This window comes from Rhineura floridana, chromosome 1, assembly GCF_030035675.1.
Source record: "Rhineura floridana isolate rRhiFlo1 chromosome 1, rRhiFlo1.hap2, whole genome shotgun sequence".
Lineage (NCBI taxonomy): Eukaryota > Metazoa > Chordata > Lepidosauria > Squamata > Rhineuridae > Rhineura > Rhineura floridana.
Genome location: NC_084480.1, coordinates 173,679,282 through 173,701,161, shown reverse-complemented (window position 1 = coordinate 173,701,161; position 21,880 = coordinate 173,679,282). Strand labels below are relative to the sequence as shown.

The 21,880-nt window shown below is 43.3% G+C and overlaps 1 protein-coding gene across 4 annotated transcripts in view; it reads left to right on the top strand.

Moving 5' to 3' along the window:
- LOC133365104 (protocadherin alpha-2-like) overlaps positions 1-21,880 on the top strand; it is a 235,821-nt gene that overhangs the window by 165,931 nt on the left and 48,010 nt on the right. For all 4 annotated transcript variants that reach the window (XM_061586530.1, XM_061586512.1, XM_061586521.1 and 1 more), the window contains exon 3: positions 6,792-6,880. In XM_061586530.1, the coding sequence (XP_061442514.1) occupies positions 6,792-6,880 (89 nt within the window). The remainder of the gene's footprint in view (positions 1-6,791; positions 6,881-21,880) is intronic.

Sequence of the window (21,880 nt, the reverse complement as noted above, 5' to 3'; positions counted from 1 at the left end):
GACGTAGTTTTCAGATGTATTCCAGACTTGTTTTAGTAGCTGTTTACAATATAGAATATGCTTTGTGCATTTAGATTACAACCCAGCTTTTCATGTATTCAGGTAATGACCAATTACTGAATGTGCCCTATCATGAAGGCCAGCCCTATGATAAATAGGGGGAGGAATGACTTTGGTGCCCCCTCCATGGTCAGCTTTGCAGGGCCACCCAGAGGGTTTATGGGGTCTGGTGCAGGTGTGATGTTATGGGCCCTGCTGCTGCTCCTACAAGGACCCAGGCGTGTATGTACAAAACTGGGGCGATAAGCGAGAATACTTGCATATATACATGTGAGAATTCTTGCCTGCAGCTCTTTGCCATGGAATCAAGCAGAATGATAGATGTGCTTCACTTTTTCTTAAATGGAGACCAGTGATGTAGTTGTCCAGGGTCTCAGGGGGTCTTAAACCCCTTACGTTTGGGAGAGTGGGGTCCCAGCAGGGTCACTATGTCTCCAGCATCCTACAAGCAAATCAGCATGAGAGGGGAGTGTGTTAGCCACTGAGAAGAGTCTTCTAGCATGCTTCTTTATTCTTTCCTGCTGATTGGAGCCAATCAGAGTGAAAGGAAGCAAGTCAGCCACTGAGAAGACTCTTCTCAATAGCTTACACTCTCTTCTTTAATGCTTATTGGCTCCTAGGGATGTCTTTTGTTGTGGGAGAAGGCATTGACAAGGATCTCATTCTCAACTCCACAGCAAAAAAAGGATGATGGTGGCTGTGACAAACGTGAAGGGACCGTGTACTTCTGAATTTGCCACTACACTACTGATGGGGACAAGGGAATAAGGATTGGGCTGTGCTTCTCCTGAACACCTCCTACAAATTCCAAAGCCTTTCTGGCAGAGCTTCTTTCTGTTTCCTGGGGCTCAGTCTAACAGGTCTTCTGGTTGTGGCCCATTGCTGGGCTTCTCCACTACTTACTTAAGGCCTGGCCTCACACCGCTCAGTTCTGTGGTAACTTCCACAGAAAAGTACTCTCCAGGAGCACCTTGCTTGGAAATCTTAGGTGGCATTCACGCACTCACTCACTCCTTGAGCTCTTTTCCTGGTGGGCCTGCAGTTCTTTCTGTAACAAGAACAGGCCACCTACTCTGCCACAGGATCCCTCCTTAAAGCCTTTCCTATTCCTTCTCTCCTTACAACAGACTCTGTAACTGGGGCTACATGACCTGGGCCAGTCATAAGCCTGCCTGACCAATCCTATCTCTATTGCTGCCCAGACATAAAGAAAGATTTTACCTTACCATGATCGATTTAGACTCCCTCATAGTTGGGCTGCAGGTCTAGCTAATAGCCTCTCAAGGATATATTTTACAGCCAGCTTAAGCCTCAAATTAGTATCTATTCTATTTCATACATAATTATGTAAAATATTTACTTAATCATGGCCAGGGAGAGGTAAATTGCATGCTAAGATTCAGTGTAATCTTACACTCTAATATACGATTTCCTCTTTGTATGAAAACTTTAAACAAAATACCAAGAATTCTAGTCAGCAATGTGACAGGGTCAGGGCTAGAGATGTGAAGGACCAGAAAAAAAGATTTTTTAAAAAAAAAAAGGTTCCCCCATTTTCCTTTCCCCCGTCTTATGTGAAAAAAACCCAGAAAAAATGGATGGGAAAACCCATTAACCCCCCCCCATTTTTCTGGGCCTTCACACCTCTAGTTAAGGCAGAGGCCAATTATATGCACAGGAAGTGAGGCAGGAAGGCCCTTGCTTTGTGGGAGCCTTGAGCAAATTGCCCCAGTCCCCCCACCCCCCGGGCAGCCCTGCAGTGTTACCAAGTTGTATGGCTTGTGCAGGATTTCAAAACATAGTAATGTAACAGATCCTGCTACTCCCAGGCTTTTCCCAGCAATGCCTATGAAGAGAGCTCAGAGCGAGCTACCTCTTCTTTGTTGCTCTTCTTTCAGCGCATTCCTGTTTAATTCTAGGATCCCAATGAAGTCTCTGTCATGTGGTGTGGGTTGCTCTCAAAGGATGACTCTCATGGAGTTGTAGGCGGATATTCTTTGTTAGGTTCAACACACACACAATGGCTCCTGATGGAAGCTCTCCTCCCTGAGCTCCAACACTCCCTCCTTAGCTATCACAGGTTTTACTTTTACATTTTTGTTTACTTTTTTATTTTTTGTTTTGTAGCAGTTCCTATCTTTCGGTAAGCATTCTTTATTTTAGAATACCCATTGTTTTTATCTTTAAAAATAATAAAGAAAAGTTATAAATAAAAAGTTATCTAGCTGAGCTTACGGCTTTATATTATTAATTATTGTTGTTGTTTTGACTCTGAAACTTCAGCTGGTCCAAAATGTAGAAGCCAGATTATTGGCTGGGGTTTGCTTTAGAACTCATACAGCTCCTGTTTTAAAACAACTGCATTGGTTGCCAATTCATTTCTGGCCCCAATACAAGGTGCTCATGGTAGAGTTTAAGCCCTAAACAACTTAGGTCCCAAATATCTGTAAGACTGCCTCCTTCCTTACAGACCCTCTTGACTGTTGAGATCAGCACAGGGGGCCCTTTGGGTAGTTCTGCAACTCTCAGAAGCTCAGGTGGGGGTGGCCTGGGAGACGGCAGTCTCTGTGGCAGCCCCTAAGCTGTGGAACTCCCTCCCCACAGAGGTGTGTCTAGCAACTTTACTGTATAGTTTTTAGTGAACTCTGAAGACACACCTCTTTACCCTGCCCTTTGACATCTGAGATGTATATTTTTAGGACCCACCCTATTTTTTGTGATGCTCTAATTTTATGTTATTTTTAACTGTTTTTGGTGATGTATTTTTAAAATGTTGTAACCCTTCCTGGGACCTTTGGGTGAAGGGCGGGCAATGCATCTAAATAAATAAATAAATAATATAGTGCTTACAGTGTTTATATTATTTGAAGTGCTAAGTGCTCAGTAACGTTGCCTCAAAGTAAAGCTGTGCCCCACTGATTTCTACCTAGTGCAAATGTCATCAAAGAAGAAATTGAAAAAGAAACCTCCTTTAAGACTAATTGAAGGAAGATCATTTTTGTAGTTAGTATGCAAAAAAAACTGTAGAACCTTGAAATAAAGGTTACAGACGCTTGCTTTTTGCCACTTTAGCTCACTGCAGACAGTACATTAAAAAGACACAGCCAGTGAGCTCAGCTCGGTGTCTTCCTCAGCTCAGCTTGTTGCCCATCGCAGCTCAGCTAGGCACCCTGTCAACAAGGCTTGGCATCCCCCTCAGCTCAGCACCCTGGGTGACCACCCAGCTTGCCCACCCGTACGGCCAGTCTTGTCTGTCACCACCACCACCACCATCATCATCATCAACAACAAGCATTTCTATAAAAATACTGGATTATATCCAATGAAATAATCCCATTAGTGCAAGAACCTCCACTTGCACAATGGAACTTAGTATTCCTCTCCTCTTCCTGCATGCCCCCACCCCTCAAATCTGCTCCAGAAGGTTGTGGCAACCCCCAGAACAGATTTGTGGGGCCACTGGGGGTAGGAGAGGGAAAGGAACTTTCATTGTGCAAATAGAAGCCCTTGAATTAATAGCATGACTTCATTGGATACAACCCTTTATCTCAACAAATACTTTGATCAATTTACTATCATTACTATTATTTATTTATTAATTAATTCAATTTATATACCGCCCCATAGCCGAAGCTCTCTGGGCGCTTTACAACAGGTAAAAAACATCTAACATAGAATTAAAACCTCATATTAAGCAGTTTAAAAATAAGTTAAAATATGTTATTAGTTGCTTCTGTTCAGTGTACAAAGTGCATTATGCTGGAACACTGAGCAAGTTACACGCAGCTAAACTCTGCTAATTTTAGCAGTACTCCAACACGTTATACCTTTTATACTATTTATTTTCCCAGTAGCCATTAGAAGTGGTTAGGTGAAGAATGATCTGTCCAAAGCTACACAGAATGAGTTTCATGGCTCAGCAAGAATATGAATCCAGCAGGTCTGCTGCATCCAAACCCATCACTCTGTTCCATATGGCACCCTAGCAGTAGTAACTGGAGGCATCTTCAGGGACCATCTAAGTAGGAATCAGATACCAAAAATGGCATTGGACACCTACTTTGGTTATGGGACTGAATCGGCCTTGGTTGCCCTGGTGGATGACCTTTATCGGGAGAAGGACAGGGGGAGTGCGACTCTGTTATTCTTACTTGATCTCTCAGCGGCTTTTGATATGATTGACCATGGTATCCTTCTGGGCCGACTTGATGAGATGGGTATTGGAGGCACTGTTTTACAGGGGTTCCAATCCTATCTCCAAGGTCGCTCTCAGCATTGGGTGACTGTCTTTCAGCCCCCTGGCAGTTGTGCTGTGGGGTGCCTCAGGGTACCATCTTATCCCCCATGCTGTTTAACATCTATATGAAGCCCTTGGGAGCGGTCATCAGGAGGTTTGGGGCGAGGTGTCAGCAGTATTATTATTATTATCTTTATTTATACCCCGCCCTTTTTCCAAACTGAAACTCAAGGCGGCTTCCAGATAAAAATAAGTACATATCATTAAGAACCTATAAACATATAAAACATATAAACATATAAAATCAGCATTAAAACAGTAACATCTGAATCGGGAGAGGCCGTGCAAGCCCTGGACTGGTGCCTGGACTTGGTGGTGGGCTGGATGAGGGCCAATAAATTGAGTCTGAATCCTAGCAAGACGGAGGCGCTGTGGGTTGGTGGTTCCCGAGTTTGGATGATTGGTCAGTTGCCTGCTTTCGATGGGGTCGTACTCCCTCTGAAAGAGCAGGTTCGTAGCCTGGGGGTACTCCTGGATTCATCTTTGTTGCTAGAGGCCCAGGTGACCTCCGTGGCTAGGAGTGCCTTTTACCAGCTTCGGCTGGTAAGACAGCTGTGGCCGTTTCTGGACCGGGATAGCCTGACCACTGTTGTCCATGCACTGGTGACCTCCAGGCTGGATTACTGTAATGAGCTCTATGTGGGGCTGCCCTTGAGGTTGGTCCGGAAGTTGCAGCTGGTGCAAAATGTGGTGGCGAGACTGCTCACTGGGGCAGGGTATTGCCAACATGTTACCGCTGCTGAAAGAATTGCACTGGCTGCTCATTTGCTACTGGGCCAAGTTCAAGGTTCTAGTTCTGGTGTACAAAGCCCTATACAGCTCGGGACCAGGATACCTGAAAGACCATCTTATCCCTTATATACCCAGTTGATCACTGCGCTCTGCAGGTGAGGGCCTCCTGCAGATACCATCTTATCAGAAGGTCCGTTCTGCACAACATAGGAAATGGACCTTTAGTGTGGCAGCACCTACCCTGTGGAATTCCCTCCCCTTAAATATTAGACAGGCACCATCTGTGCTATGCTTTCGGCACCAATTGAAGACTTTCCTCTTTCAACAAGCCTTTTAAGTTAAGACCAATCCCAGTCTGCGCCTGTGTTGAAATTGCTTTTAATATTTTTTTAAAAAAACATTTTTTTCCTAAAGAATATGTTTTTTTAACCCTTTTTATTTAAGATGTTTTTAAAGCTTTTTTAAAGAATGTTTTTAAAGTTGTTTTGTTTTAATGTATTTTAAGATCTGTTTTTATGATGTTTTAAAGTGTTCTCTGTGGCGCAGAGTGGTAAGCGGCGGCAACGCAGCCGAAGCTCTGCTCATGGCCGGAGTTCGATTCCAATGGAAGGAGGAAGTCGAATCTCCGGTAAAAGGGGTCGAGGTCCACTCAGCCTTCCATCCATCCGTGGTCGGTAAAATGAGTACCCGGCATACGCTGGGGGGTAAAGAAAGGCTGGGGAAGGAACTGGCAATCCCACCCCATATATACGGTCTGTCTTGTAAATGTCGCAAGACGTCACCCTAAGAGTCGGAAACGACTCGCACTATAAGTACAGGGACACCTTTACCTTTAAAGTGTTTTTACTGCTTTCATTTGCTGCCCTGGGCTCCTGCTGGGAGGAAGGGCGGGATATAAATTAAATAATTAGTAAAATAAATAAATAAATAAATGACCTATTTTATAATAGGGCCATTATAAAAGGCAAATAACTTGGCCAAGAAATGGTGTCTGTTTAAGCAAAATTAGCTTGGAAATTGACAACAGCTTTGCCATCAATACAGGTTAATAATTGACTTCAGGATTTTGGATCCAAGCTTCACATAAAATAAACAAAGCACATATATTGATTTCTTTACCCGCATTTCCTTTTTGTCATTGCCTCTTGAGTTTACACTTTAATAATGTGTGGGAGTTACATTTGCTGGTCTCATAGCAGAATGTTCACCATATGATGTGTCAGAAACAGATTCTGTGCACTGTTTCCTGCTGCCCTCTGTTTCTTCCAGCCAGAGGCATAAGGTGCAATCACTGATGGGTTTCATAAATTACAGCAGAATACTTGCTGTAAATTTGGTTAATGGTAACAAGCTGAAGGATGCCTGGAACTGACAGGCCAGTGTTTTATTATTTACTTCAATAGTATGGCAAAAACACTGCTGGGATTTAGTAATTTCCCAGCTATGTTAGACAGGTCACATCTCATTAATGGAAACAAACCATTCAGTAAAAGTAACATTTATGCAACACAATGCCCTTGAATTAAGTTGTGGAATGCAGATATAGAATGAAAGTCCACTATTGTACATTTTGCAGAATGAAACATTGGTTAGATCCTTCAACAATACTTTTGGAGGTGACATTGTGCATACAGGGAAACTGGCAATGCCACATGGTTTTGCTGAGAACTGTATAATCTAATCACTGTGTACATTTGTTTAGTGCTGTGCACATGGAGGAGGCAGGCGGCTTACGTGGAGGACCTGGAGGACCGGAACAGCAGTGGCCAACAGTATCCAGTGCAACAACAGGTGAGGGTATGAGCTCCAGGTGAATCTTCTCTTCTCCTTGGAGCCAGCATTTCCGCTGTATTGTTCATAATTGTCCATCTTCTTGTTTGAAACCTGAATACACTCTCTGTTAAAGAACCTCTTGAATATGAATAAACAAAGCAGAGGAACAGTTGGGTACCAGATAATGGTCTGAGTTCCAGCAGCCTTCATCAGAAAACAATTTAGGATTGTTCTGGTAAAGAACTGTGGTTTGAAGAAAATTTCTAAACAACATTTCTTAAAAATCTTGCGAAACAGGGGCCAAAATAATTACTGCAGATTGTCATTTATCTTCCCATTCTTATTTTACACGCTCAGGTAAAATGCATCTCCTCACACTTTTCAGATGAGGCTTAAGATTAAGGAGGTGTAGTGTCCCCACTGGAATACAAAATTGCTTTGTTTCAGTTAAGGATTGGATTGATTTCAATATTCTTATATTATTAGAACATAACAGCCATGATGCTGCTTCCACCAGGAACGGGAGGAGGGAGTGTTGTAGATGCTCTGCTACATGCATACAAGCACGGCAGGGGTCAGGTATGCACACATTGTCTCCCTGCCCTCAAAATTCAGAAGCTCCATGCATGCATAGCTCTCTTGTTGGGTCACAATTGTGCCACGCATGTCCCACTGCATAGACAGCAACCATCTGATCATCCCTGCTGTGTAGCTAGCAGGCCTCCCCTCTTACCAGGGATTAGGCAAAGTCCACACAGTGGCAATTTAGTTTGTTTAATGCCTTGCAAACAGCTGATATAGCAGAGTGGGGAGGAGAGCCTGGCTGCGAGTCCAGAGTCTGTGAGTTCAAATCCCCGCTCGTGTCTCCTGGGTGTCAAGGGCCAGCTAAAGATCACCCCCACAGGGAGTGGCTCAGGGGTACGTGCCCTGCCACCTGTGCAGCCGTGGGCAAGCTGCATAGTTCCAAGGAGCCCAGTTGCCCCCCAGCTGGCAGTTGTGGACAGGAAAGGGGCTGGCTTGTGCAGCTGTGGCAAGCTGAGCAGGCCCTAGCCAGCTGGGGAGGACTAGCCTCAGAGGGCGGCAATGGTAAACCCCCTCTGAATACCGCTTACCAGGAAAACCCTATTCATAGGGTAGCCATAAGTTGGGATTGACTTGAAGGCAGACCATTTCCATTTCAGGAAGAAGTGGAGGGCCTTAGACGGTCAAAACGCATGAGGGGAATCATGCCATCAGGTGGCTGCTGCTGTACAGTGAGCAAAGTATAGGGAAGAGGAGGGAGGCCAAGCCATGCAGTGTATAGATAGAATCACAGAGTTCTGCCTGTTCCAGTTCGTCACCATCTCTCCCTTCTGAAAGCAGGGGCACATGACACTAATCAAACCCCACCCCTTCTACTGTAAAACCTGGTCGGAGCAGCTTGAGTGTTTTTTTTAATTCAGCTTCAAAGAGATTTTGCAATTGATCGGCAAATCAACCCATTCCCCCTCCAGGTATGGCTAATGGAAATACTTTGTTCTGGTGACTAGTGTGTTTACAGCCTAAATGTCACACTTGTGCAGCAGCCTCCTGCCATCAGCAAAGCCTGGCAACATCAATTCATGTCCAGGCTGATTGGTGGCTAGTGTTTGCATTGCACAGCAGGGCTCCCTGCCTTCTCCTCCCTGCCCTCTCTTGTTCATTGCTTAGTGGTTTGGTTTGGTTTTAAAATTGCAATTCCTTCCATTCTTCCCAAAGGAACTCAGGGTGGATCATAGCAAATGAAACCACTAGCATTACAATACATAAAATGCAATTATAGCGTAGACTGTGTCTTTTTAAAAATACATAGACTGAAGAAAAGAGAATCCGATCAGACAACAATCATTAGCAGATAATGACTGCATTTGGATAGCACTTTATTTCATTTTCCTGACATTTCCTTACCTGATAATTTCTGCATTTGATTTGATCTTTCACACGATGTAAACACTAGTGCTGTGTATAGCCCTCCCAATTTGCCCCATGGCCTCGAACTGTGGGCCCTGAGGAGAACCATTCTGTCCTGTCCCAAAAGATGGGACTACGCACCCCGTCCCAGATCTGTCTCCAGAGTTATTCAGGAGCGGGGCTAAGGGGTTTTTAAAAATTAAAAATATGGTCAAGAGTGGGGAAAGGAGATGCTACGTCTCCTTCTCCCCCAACCAGAGGGCAGGTGGGTGCAACCAGCACCATCCAAGAACTGCAAGTGAGTGCAACCAGCACTATGTGTTTGTGGGGTGGCGCACACCCCCTGGAGCAATGGGAGGGAGATTCCTCCTCCCACCTCTGCTTGAGCAGGGCAGGGTCAAGGCCAGGCCTTAGGGCTAAGCCTGCCCGACACTGGCCCCTTCCTTCACCTACTGGCTTTGAAGGTAGGACATGGAATAGACCATCACAGAGCTACATAAGAGCTTTGCAGCCTCCTCCCTCCAGAGGCTGGTGCCCGGCATTGGATGCTGTTGCTCACCCTCCCGATACCCCGCCCTCTTATAGTCCTGGGTCATTCTGAGCTGCCATACCTAACCTGTAGCGATCTGGGGCTATCTGAACCCCACTCGGCTGAGGAGGCCCAGTTCGGCTTGGGCCTCGGGTGTCAGCTAATTACAGAACATAGCCTTAGTAAAAACTACTTCTGTAAACCTAGCAGAATATAGTGGAAGTTTAGCACTCATTTCCATCTTAATTGTTTCCAGAAATAATCCACTTGCAACCTCGTTAACCCAGAAAATCACGGGAGTAAAGCGGGAACATTTGGGGCAGTATACCAGCATAAAGGTCTTTCCCACCATTTTCATGGAGGAATCATGGAGAAAAAGAAGTGTGCATGTGCGGAAAGGGTGGGGGAGTAGCAACGTGATCAGTGACCAGTAGTGCAGTGGCAAATTTAGAAGTACAGAGCCCTTTCTTGATAGTCACAGCCACAACCCCCTTATCCTCTCTTTTTTGCTTCTGGGTTGAGAATGAGATCCTTGTTAATGCCTTCTCCCACAACAGACATCTCTAGGAGCCAATAATCATGAAAGGGGAAAGTGTTAGTTATTGAAAAAAGTCTTCTCAATGGCTGACTCACCTCCTTTCACTCTGATTGGCTCCAATCAGTAGGAAAGGACAAGGAAGCAAGTTAGAAGACTCTTCTCAGTGGCTAATACCCACTCCTTTCATGCTGATTGGCTCATAGGATACTGGACACATAGAAACCCTGCTGGAACCCTGCTCACCAAAATGTAAGGGGTATAAGATCCCCCTCGAGATCCCAGATGACTAAACCATTGTCAGTAATATTCATTGTTGTGTCACACCGCCCCCACTGGTATGAATTAAGTTTAGTGGGACATGGTGTATATCGGCCGAAAAAGCCACGGTTCCTTAACACAACAGGTTCTGCAGTGTGAAAGGAATGTTAGAAATCGGGACAGAAGTGCTACCGTTATAATCAGAACAACTATGCAATAAATCCCATGACTGAATGCAGCCAGTCAAGATCTGTAAGTTGATCCCAATTGCCAGGCAGAACCCAAAATTCTTTAAGTCCGCTGAGCTTGGCAGGCTTCTCTTGGAAAAGATTTCACAAGTGTAAAGTTACTATGGATGGCAGCTTGGTTGTGCAGTTTGTTTCTCCTCGCTAGTCTTCATTGGCATAGAGGTTGTGCTTTTTGGCCTCCATGTGGGAGAACAGGATTGTGGCCATAGCCAACATGGCCACAGTGGCTTTAATTGGGGGTGGGGGAAGGGAGAAATCTCTTTTATTATTGCTAATAGGCTTGCTATATTAAATATAGAACTGGGCAGTTGTGTAAAGGTGAAAATACTGGATGATATTATCATCTACTATTTTTTCTTCACCACAGTAGAAAACCTTTCTTCCTTCTATATAACTACTAAATGCACCAAATACCTGTCCGGGATTAAATTTGGCAGATCTATGGTGAGAACATTAAGATTAAAACCTAAAGCAATTAGTTATTGAAAAAAGTCTTCTCAGTGGCTGACTCACCTCCTTTCACTCTGATTGGCTCCAATCAGCAGGAAAGGACAAGGAAGCAAGTTAGAAGACTCTTCTCAGTGGCTAATACCCTCTCCTTTCATGCTGATTGGCTCATAGGATGCTGGACACATAGAGACCCTGCTGAAGGGGCATGGAGGATGCTTTTTATGGCTGTGATACTGTATGGATCATATTTTCAATTATACATATTTGGAATGTGCATTGGTTTCTGACACATTCCAAATCCTGAGCTGAGGAGAGTGCCTCATATGGATTTTTAACTTTCCTGAAGCAAAGGAGAATCTGTACAAAGCTACCTCAGTCAAAGTAGGGATCCCTGAACCACTCTGTGGCTCCTCCATGATCCTGACATTTAAAAAAATGCTGCAGACAAGCATTTACTAAAATGAAACTATGTCCCTTAGTTTATCATACATTTATTTATTTTATTTTTATTTATTTATTGTACTTTTAGATCGCCCTTTAGCGACAAGCTCTCAGGGTGGTGTACAACAGAATAAAACCACATTAAAATACAGGTGAATGAGGGTACAATACAACTATAAAAACATTTTAAAAGCAAGGTGAAGACAAAGATTAAAATAAGATTACAATTAAAATTAAAATTAAGATTAAAATGCCTGGGCAAAGAGGTAGGTCTTTACCTGGTGCCGAAAAGATAACAAAGAAGGCGCCAGGCGTATCTCGTCAGGGAGGGCATTCCATAATTCGGGGGCCACCACTGAGAAGGCCCTAGATCTAGTTATTGCTCTCCGGGCCTCCCTGTGAGTTGGAACCTGGAGAAGGGCCTTCGACGTCGAGCGTAGCGAATGGGTAGGTACATAGCGGGAGAGGCGTTCCACCAGGTATTGCGGTCCGATGCCGTTAAGGGCTTTATAGGTAAGAACCAACACTTTGAATCTGGCCCGGAAACATATTGGTAGCCAGTGCAGTTGGGCCAGGACAGGTGTTATATGGTCAGATTTTTTAGTCCAAGTAAGAACTCTGGCCGCAGCATTCTGCACCAGCTGAAGTTTCCGAACCGTCTTCAAAGGTAACCCAACGTAGAGTGCATTACAGTAGTCCAATCTAGAGGTTACCAGAGCATGGATAACTATGGCGAGGTTCTCCCTGTCCAGATAGGGTCGTAGTTGGGCTACCAGCCGAAGCTGGTAGAACGCATTCCGTGCCACCGAGGCTACCTGAGCCTCCAGTGACAGGAGCGGATCTAATAAGACCCCCAAACTACGGACCTGCTCCTTTAGGGGGAGTGTAACCCCATCTAGGGTAGGTCGGACATTAACCATCTGGGCAGAGAGCCCCCCCACCAACAGCATCTCAGTCTTGTCAGGATTGAGTCTCAGTTTATTAGCTCTCATCCAGTCCATTATCGCGGCCAGGCAGCGGTTTAGTACATTAACAGCCTCACCTGAAGAAGATGAAAAGGAGAAGTAGAGTTGCGTATCATCAGCATATTGCTGGAAACGCACTCCAAATCTCCTAATGACCTCACCCAGCGGCTTCATATAGATATTAAAGAGCATGGGGGACAGAACTGAACCCTGTGGGACCCCATATTGGAGTACCCAGGGACTCGAGTAATGTTCCCCAAGCATTACCTTCTGGAGACGATTCTCAAGATAGGAGCACAGCCACTGCCAAACAGTGCCTCCAACTCCTAAATCCGTGAGTCGCCCCAGAAGGATACCATGGTCGATGGTATCAAAAGCCACTGAGAGATCAAGGAGAACCAACAGAGTTACACTCCCTCTGTCTTTCTCCAGGCACAGGTCATCATACAGGGCGACCAAGGCTGTTTCTGTACCAAACCCCGGCCGAAAGCCGGATTGAAATGGATCCAGATAATCAGTTTCATCCAAGAGAGCCTGGAGCTGGCGAGCGACCACACACTCTAAAACCTTGCCCAGGAATGGAACATTTGCTACCGGTCTATAGTTGTCAAGGTTATCAGGGTCCAAGGAGGGTTTTTTTAGGAGCGGTCTCACCACCGCCTGCTTCAGGCAGGGTGGTACCACTCCCTCTCGTAAAGAGGCATTAATCACCTCCTTGGCCCAGCCGGCTGTTCCATTCCTGCTAGCTTTTATTAGCCACGAGGGGCAAGGATCCAGAGCAGAAGTGGTTGCCCGCACCTGTCCAAGCACCTTGTCCACATCCTCGAGCTGTACCAACTGAAATTCATCCAATAAAACAGGACAGGACTGTGCTCCGGACACCTCATTAGGTTCAACTGCTACAATGTTGGAGTCAAGGTCCCGACGGATGTTCGTGATCTTATCTTGGAAGTGTCTCGCAAACTCATTACAGCGGGCTGTTGATGGTATTATTGCGTTCTGAGGACCAGAGTGTAAAAGTCCCCGAACAACTTTATAAAGTTCCGCTGGGCGGTTAGAAGATGACTGAATGGAGGCAGCAAAGTACTGCTTCTTTGCTGCCCTCACCGCCTTCACATAGAGCTTGTTAGAGACCTTCACAAGAGCATGGTTACAGCCGTCGGGAGTTCGTCTCCATTTGCACTCAAGCTGTCTCCTTTCTTGCTTCATCATTCTTAGCTCCGGGGTATACCAAGGAGCCAATTGAGCTCTGCAAAGGAGAGGGCGCACCGGGGCGATCACGTCAGCTGCCCGGGTCATTTCCGTATTCCACAGAGTGACCAGGGTTTCGACAGGAGCGTCAGTTTTATCAGCCGGAAAACTCCCCAGAGCCTTCTGAAAACCCTCAGGATTCATTAGTCTCCGGAGATGGACCATCTTAATTGGTCCTCCACCCTTGCAGAGGGGAGAAAACATTGTGAGTCTAAACCTCAATAGGCGGTGATCTGTCCATGACAAAGGAATAGATGTAAAATCCCTCAATCCCAGATCACCATCCCCTAACCAGTGGCAAAAATTAAGTCTAGAGTGTGCCCCGAGATATGCGTAGGGCCAGTAACAAATTGAGATAGCCCCATGGCTGTCATGGAGGTCATGAAGTCCTGAGCCGCCCCAGACAAAGCGGTCTCGGCATGAATGTTGAGATCCCCCAATACCAAGAGCTTGGGGGATCGCAACAATAAATCCGCGACCACCTCTGTCAGCTCAGTTAGGGAGGCTGTTGGGCAGCAGGGTGGACGGTACACCAACAGTATTCCCAGTCTGTCTCGCTGACCCAACGCAATGTGGAGACACTCCAGACCATTAGCCACCTGGATAGGGTGCCTAACAAGAGGGATGGAACTTCTATAGACCACAGTGATTCCCCCTCCCTGACCCTTGGATCTACCCAGATGCTGAACCGAGTACCCAGGTGGGCACAGCTGGGAGAGATTGATGCCTTGATACATGGAAAACACCAGGGGGTGGGTGGAGAGGGAGAAGCTTTGCAAAATAAAAACATATGTTTCTAGCTTAAGGAAAATGTCAAGTTCAAGAGGGGAGAGAGGGTGCTCCTTCATGACTGGCAGCTCAGAGATAATAATTTTATCAGGGGAAGGAGCATCTTTATAAGAGTGAAACTTATGTCTCTAAGTTTAAAGAAGATACCAGGATAGGGAGGGAGACCTCCTTCATGACTGACAAGTCCAACTTATAATCAAGGGGAGTGATTTTACAGTTTCTTGCCCCAAAACTCTAAAGATGTCTAGGATAAAACCGCCTAGACCTATTTGCCTTTTGGAAGTTTTCTCACCCTAGGGCAGCGTTTCCCAACTAGTGGGCCACCAGATGTTGTTGGACCACAATTCCCATCTTTCCTGACCATTGGCAATGCTGGCTGAGATTGATGATGGGAGTTGTGGTCCAACAACATCTGGTGACTCACTAGTTGGGAAACGCTGCCCTAGGGCAAGTCTGCGGTTTTCAAATCAATTGCCACAAAACACCAGGGCAGATTGAGGGCTCATCTACACCATGTTTTACTGTGTGTTTGGTACTACTCTCTTCTCCTTTAAATTTCAATGGTTCACATAACGTTACTGGCAAACAGAAGCTATCACACAGTTTTCACCCTGTAAATCTGTACTAATCCAATCCACTAATAATACAAAAAAGGAAGAAAAAAAGTCTTCCTTTCTCTAGTGCTTGCAGACATTTGCCCCAATACTTTTAGGTGGGTGTGTCAATTGTTCCCCTTTCCATGCCTGCTCCCTCCTCCTCCCTTTGTTCATTTTATTTCCTGTAGACTGACAAGCAACATCCAGTTGGTCTTCTCCATTCTGCTGGCCGTTTTTATGTTGTTGCAAATTATGCCTTTGTTTTCTTTTCCTCCTGACTTGTGTGCAAAAGCATAATACTGCTCAAACAAAGATTTGTATTTCAACTGCATCCTACCAGGGAGAACACAGATATTCGCACTTATGGGTTTTTTTTAAAAGGAACCTACTGCAGCTGGTAGAACAGACTAAGCATGCTCAGTCACCTTAGCAACCATATGGAGTGGAAATGTATAATTAGAGGGCGGGGCCACAAGGAAACAGTGAGACTAATCCTCCTCAGAGGAATGCCTACTTGTGTGAATGGAAAAAGTGATTGGTAGCTACCTTTAAGCAGGAACAGTGGATGATGCAAATGGAACGTGAAGGTAAAAGAAGCATGTTGTTGAGCCCTAATTCATTCCTTTTTTTACTCACCAAAAACCGATAATAGCTATCCTTGCAGGAAGGTTTTTACAGCTATCCTTCTGAAATCTGGCAGGATTCATGCTCTCAGGAGGAATGAACTTGCCTGCAAATTTCACCCAATTCCATCCCAATATGTTTAAATCAAACTTACATAGCACAAAGTCCCTAGACCTATTTGTTTTATCTGTTCTGGGGGGTTACTTTCCTGGTACATTTCATCCACTACTCTCAAAAAAAAAGTTATAAAAGTTATAGCTGTGGGGAAGAAACAAAAGTGAGCTCAGACTAACACTGAGCCAAATTGGGCAGCTTTTGAAGTACTTCAGACCAAGGTGGATTGTTTCCTGAAATGCCAAATCGAGGCCCGAACTGAATCTTGTGGTCAGTGCAATGCCTCCTATATATAATGTCATAATTAAAGCTCTTTATTTTCAGTTTCACTTGTAATTTTGTGCTCTGTTGCTCAAGTTCATGAACTCATGTATTCACCCCCCATCAAATTAATATACTGTTTTGTTAGGCAATTGACCCATTTCATGCCATTGCGCTAAAATGAACCAACCAAACCTTTGGTTTTGCTGTGTCATTGCCACAGTGTCACACCTGTGTCTCATCATGCATTAATTAGCTGCTAACAGGCATATTCAGCAGTTGCAGCTCTCACTCTGACTGGAATAAAGTGCCTCTGATCTGAGTTTCAGATATACATCTTCTGTATAATTGGTTTGCTCAATTTATTATTTCCAATAGGTGGGTCACTAAACCATTCATTTAATTTAGTGGTCCACAAAAGCTTTGGCCAAAGTGCTTTACTGAAGGAATCAGTGAGTTAATCAATGAGAGTTTCAGAAGATGATGCCATAATAAGTTTTAAGAAGGATAAAGAAGTTAATTGGTAAGCCACCAAATCCTTAATTCCTTCCACACAGTTGCACTCTGAATTTGTGTGACATAGCAGCAGTTCTGAACCTTTAGCATTAAAGCCTGTTCTCAGTTACATGGATCAAACTTCCATTGGATTCAAATGGAGTTTCACCTAAGCAAAGAGGTATATATCCTGTTGATGCTTATTCCGTTTAAACTAATGGCACATCCTGAATTTCACTCTGGCATAAAGAGAGTGCTCCAAGCTGAAAAAGAACAGCTGAGCTGCTTTTAAAATCTGTGACCTGAAGTGTTGTTCCCACCAGGAAGTCACGGAGTATGAAGCAGAAAAAGCAATTAAGAGCAGGCCTTTTATTGGCTTACTGAATTTCTGTTTTTTCTCCATTGCTGTTATGACATCAGTGTCAGCAAAAGAGAGGGCATTTTCTAAAACAGGTCACCATCCTGTCAACCACGGGCACGATGGTTCCCACAAAGGCTTTCAGTGAAATCCCCAGCAGGTAGCCCAGAATCTAAGTTGTTTTTTTTAAAGAAAGTCTCTAGCCCTCCTAAAAAGAAAATCATGGAGCAAACTGTGCAAGTATGCTTCTAAGCGATTTCTGTGAAATCAGCCAGCCTGGCTGCTCCTGCCTGTCAGCGTTACTAGCTAATGAGTGAAGTCAGAGCTGTGATTGACAAGTGAGTTGTTTGGAAACCAGGCAACAGAAATCACTGGGATCCTAAGGAGCGGCTGTTTTGTTCTCCCTTTCAGTGCATTTTTCCTGCTTCTCTTTTTTTCTAGTCCTTGGAATCTCTATAGTATGCCCTTCCTTTTTCTCTAGCAACCAGGATTCATCTTTCCTCTGTTGAGTTCACCTGAGATCAAGGAGAGCCTAGAAAATATTTTCTGCAAATATTACTACACAATAAGTGTGGGTGAATGTTAACGAATCTCCCTCCCCCCAAAAGGCAACTGTGAAAATTTTGCAGAGAGGGTTTGGCTTGTGTCCTGCTTTGACCAGGGACTCATTAAAAATACACTGTATAGTTAACTTACATTACAATGATATACATGTCTACTTAGAACTAAGTCTCTTTGTGTTTAATGGGGCTTACTTCCAGGTAGGTGGGCATAGGGTAGCAGCCTAGGCTTTGGTTTAGGGTTGGCATTGGGGAAAAACAGGGGTTCTTATGCCTTTAACAGCTGTATGGCAGGCAAAAATTAAACAGGTCAAGCCTTTTCTAGTATGGAAATACAATTATGGGAAAATTCCTATGACTACTCCCTAATTTTTTATGCCACACCCCCTGTGGCAGCCATTTTGTGTTATACCATGCCCCATCGCAGCCATTTTGTGACTGATACCCGCAGCACTTTCCCAATATTTGAAATGTGGCATCTGTTCCCAAAAGGTTGGCAACCTCTGGTCTGGATCCTGAACCAAAGAGTAGACCCAAGTGTTAATAAGTATTGCTCCATTGATTATTTGCAATAGTAGCAGAAACAAAAAGGGGGAAAGCACCAAACGAAGATCAAGAAGTGGAGAGAGACTGGCTCTGGTGCTGAGTGGAGATTTATTGAAATGCTCTGTTTCAGAAATGCTTTCCTTCCTCAGGAGCTAAAAACATTCAAACAAACCCAAATTAGTGTCATGGAGACAACACAGTGGCCATATACATAAAAATAACATTTTTAAAGACCACATTCAATTTAAATCATTTAAAAACATATAAAAATATTTTTATACAAATCAACAAAGATACTGACCAAGAGCCTAAACTCCTAGCAGGATCACCCAAGGCGGAATGGTCAAAGCTGAGACACCAGCCTAAGATGCATCCAAACTAATAGAAAGGCAATAGTAAACCACCTCTGAATACCTCTTATCATGAAAACCCTATGAAGAGAGTATCCAAAATGCAACACGAGATAGTGCTGGAAGATGAGACCCCCAGGTCAGATGGCACTCAGCGAACTACTGGGGAAGAACAAAGGACAAGTACGAGTAGCGCTGTGACTAATAATGCCACTGGGTCAAAGCCGAAAGGAAGCCCAGAGGCTGATGCGCACAGATGTGAAAGGAGAGTCTCGAGTTGTACGATGTACACAATAGGTACATTGAATGTGAGAAGCATGAACCAGGGAAAGTTAGAAATTGTCAAGCAAGAAATGGAACACATCAATATTGCAATACTTAGCGTGAATGAATTAAAATGGACAGGAATTGGACATTTTCAATCAGGCAACTACAAAATATTTTACGCAGGAAATGAGAAATTAAGAAGAAACGGGGTTGCTTTAATAGTGAGAAGTGATGTAGCAAAAGCAATTAGGCGCTATAATGAAAGGTCTGAGCAAGTGATATTAATGAGATTAAACAGGAACCTATTAATATAACCATCATCCAAGTCTATGCTCCAAAGGCAAATGCAGAAGAAGAGGAACTGGAGAGATTTTACGCAGAAGTAGAGAAAGAAATTGATCACACACCAAAACAAGATGTGCTGATAATCATGGGGGACTGGAATGCAAAAGCAGGGAACAGAGAAACTAGAAATTGTGTGGAAATGGGGCTTAGGAGTCAGAAATGGAGCAGGAGAAAGACTTATTAAATTCTGTGAAGCCAATAATTTGTTTCTTGCAAACACATTTTTTTGAGCAACCGAAAAGACGACTGTACACATGGACATAATCAAATGTCAATATGAGCATCAAATTGATTATACAATTGGTAGCAGAAGATAGAGAAGTTCCATACTTTCTGTGAAAACAAGACCTGGAGCAGACTGCAGTAGAGATAACGAACTGGTAATATCGAACATCAGAGGAAAGCTAAAGAAGAACAACAAAGCAATCATAATGCCAAAATACAATTTAAATAATGTTCCAGAAGAATATAAAGATCAAATAAGGAACAGATTTGAGGCTTTAAACTTAGTTGATAGAGAACCAGAAGAACTATGGATTGAAGTCAGAGACATTATCAGTGAAGAATGCAAAAAGACAATACCGCTAGTTAAAAAGACCGCAATCAATGACTGAAGAAACTCTTAAAATGGTTACAGAAAGAAGGAAAGCAAAAGGAAAAGGAGATAGAAACATGGTCAGAACCCTAAATGCAATAATACAGTGACTAGTATGTAGGGACAAAGAACTATTACAATAGTTATTGTATAGAAATAGAAGAGGACAAGAAAAGAGGTAGAACAAGAGCCCTATTCTAAAAGATTAGAGAAATGAAAGGGAAATTTAAACCAAAAGTAGGGATGTTGAATAATCAACAGGGGAACCCACTGACTAACCGAGATGAAATAAAAGGAAGATGGAAGCAGTACACTGAAGAAAGGAGATGTGAATAGCACCAAACACACAGTAAACCACCTTGCTGATGAACCCATAAACACATGGACAGTCAGTCACACAACAAATTAGAGTAAATTTGTTTGTAGATGAAATAAAAGGAAGATGGAAGCAATACACTGAAGAACTCTATAAAAGAGATGCCAGGATGACAGATTCATTCGCAGAAGAATCGTATGATGAAGAACCAGAAATTTTAGAATGTGAGGTGAAAGCTGTTCTTAAAGTACTTGGAAGAAACTAATCACTAGGAACGGCATACCAATAGAGTTACTACAAGCTACTGAGACTGAATCTGTCCAAATTTTGACAAACATTTGTCAAGAAATATGGAAAACTAAACAATGGTCCACAGACTGGAAGTGTTCAATATATATCCCAATTCCAAAGAAAGGGGATCCCAGGGAATACAGTAATTATCGAACTATTGCCTCAATATCCCATGCAAGTAAAGTAATGCTCAAGATTCTACAACAGAGGCTCTTACCATATATGGAGCGAGAAATGCCAGACATCCAAGCTGGATTCAGAAAGGGAAGAGGCACCAGAGATCATATCACAAACATACTTTGGATAATGGAATGGACAAAGGAATTTCAGAAAAAATCACCCTGTGCTTTATAGATTACAGCAAAGCCTTTGATTGTGTAGATAATGAAAAACTATGGAATGCTTTAAAAGAAATGGGGGTGCCACAGCATTAGATAGTCCTGATGCGCAACCTGTACTTTGGACAAGAGGCTACTGTAAGGACAGAATATGGAGAAACCGATTGGTTCCCCATCGGAAAGAGTGTGAGACAGCAGTTTATTTTATCACTCTATTTGTTTAATCTATATTTAGAACATATCATACGGAAAGTGGCATTGGACCAAGATGAAGGAGGTGTGAAAATTGGAGGGAGAAATATCAATAATTTAAGATATGAAGTCAATACCATACTACTAGCAGAAGCCAGTAATGATTTGAAACGAATGCTGTTGAACGTTAAAGAGGAAAGCACAAATGCGGGACTACAGCTGAATGTCAAGAAGACTAAAGTAATGACAACAGAAGATTTACATAACTTTAAAGTTGACAATGAGGACATTGAACTTGTCAAGGATTATCAATACCTTGGCACAATCATTAACCAAAATGGAGACAATAGTCAAGAAATCAGAAGAAGGCTAGGACTGGGGAGGGCAGCTGTGAGAGAAAACTAGAAAAGGTTATCAAATACAAAGATGTATCACGGAACACCAAAGTCAGGATCATTCAGACCACGGTATTCCTGATCTCTATGTATGGATGTGAAAGTTGGACAGTGAAAAAAGTGGGTACGAGTAAAATCAACTCATTTGAAATATGGTGTTGGAGGAGAACTTTGCAGATACCATGGACTGTGGAAAAGACCAATAATTGGGTGTTAGAACAAATTAAACGAGAATTATCATTAGAAACGAAAATGATGAAACTGAGGTTATCATGCTGTGGTCACATAATGAGAAGACAGGATTCACTAGAAAAGACAATAATGCTGTGAAAAACAAAAGGGAGGAGAAAAAGAGGAAGACCAAACAAGAGATGGATTGATTCCATAAAGGAAGCCACAGACCTGAACTTACAACATCTGAACAAGGTGGTTTATAACAGATGCTGTTGGAGGTCGCTGATTCATAGGGTTGCCATAAGTCATAATCGACTTGAGGGCACATAAGAACAAGTCCCATTGTCCTCATACTGTTTTGTAAAGCAAAAGTTTAAAGGGCTGAAAGTGAAAAATTGGTTTTACAGAAACTATATTTAATAGTTGAGGATGAATATATCAACACCGACAATTTCACCATTTATTCCCCTCGCACACCACCCCAGTTTTTATAATACATGCTGAACATATGATATTAGAGGGTGGTGTGCCACGGGACTTTATCATATAAAAGGTTTTTATGTAAATAGTAATCTTATTTTGGAGGGGGACATATGGAATAAATTGGGAGAGACTGACCTTCCATGGCTACTCTGAAGACAATTAAAACCGTTTTTAATGCCTAGGGGAGTAAAAGAAAGTGCAACAAGAAAACTGACTTGCTTTGAGGTATTAGTGATGTCATAAAGGGTGAATCAAACAGGTTAACCTTGGCAATGCGTAATTTGTCAAATGTAATTTGACAGAAAGTTTGAAAAGATATT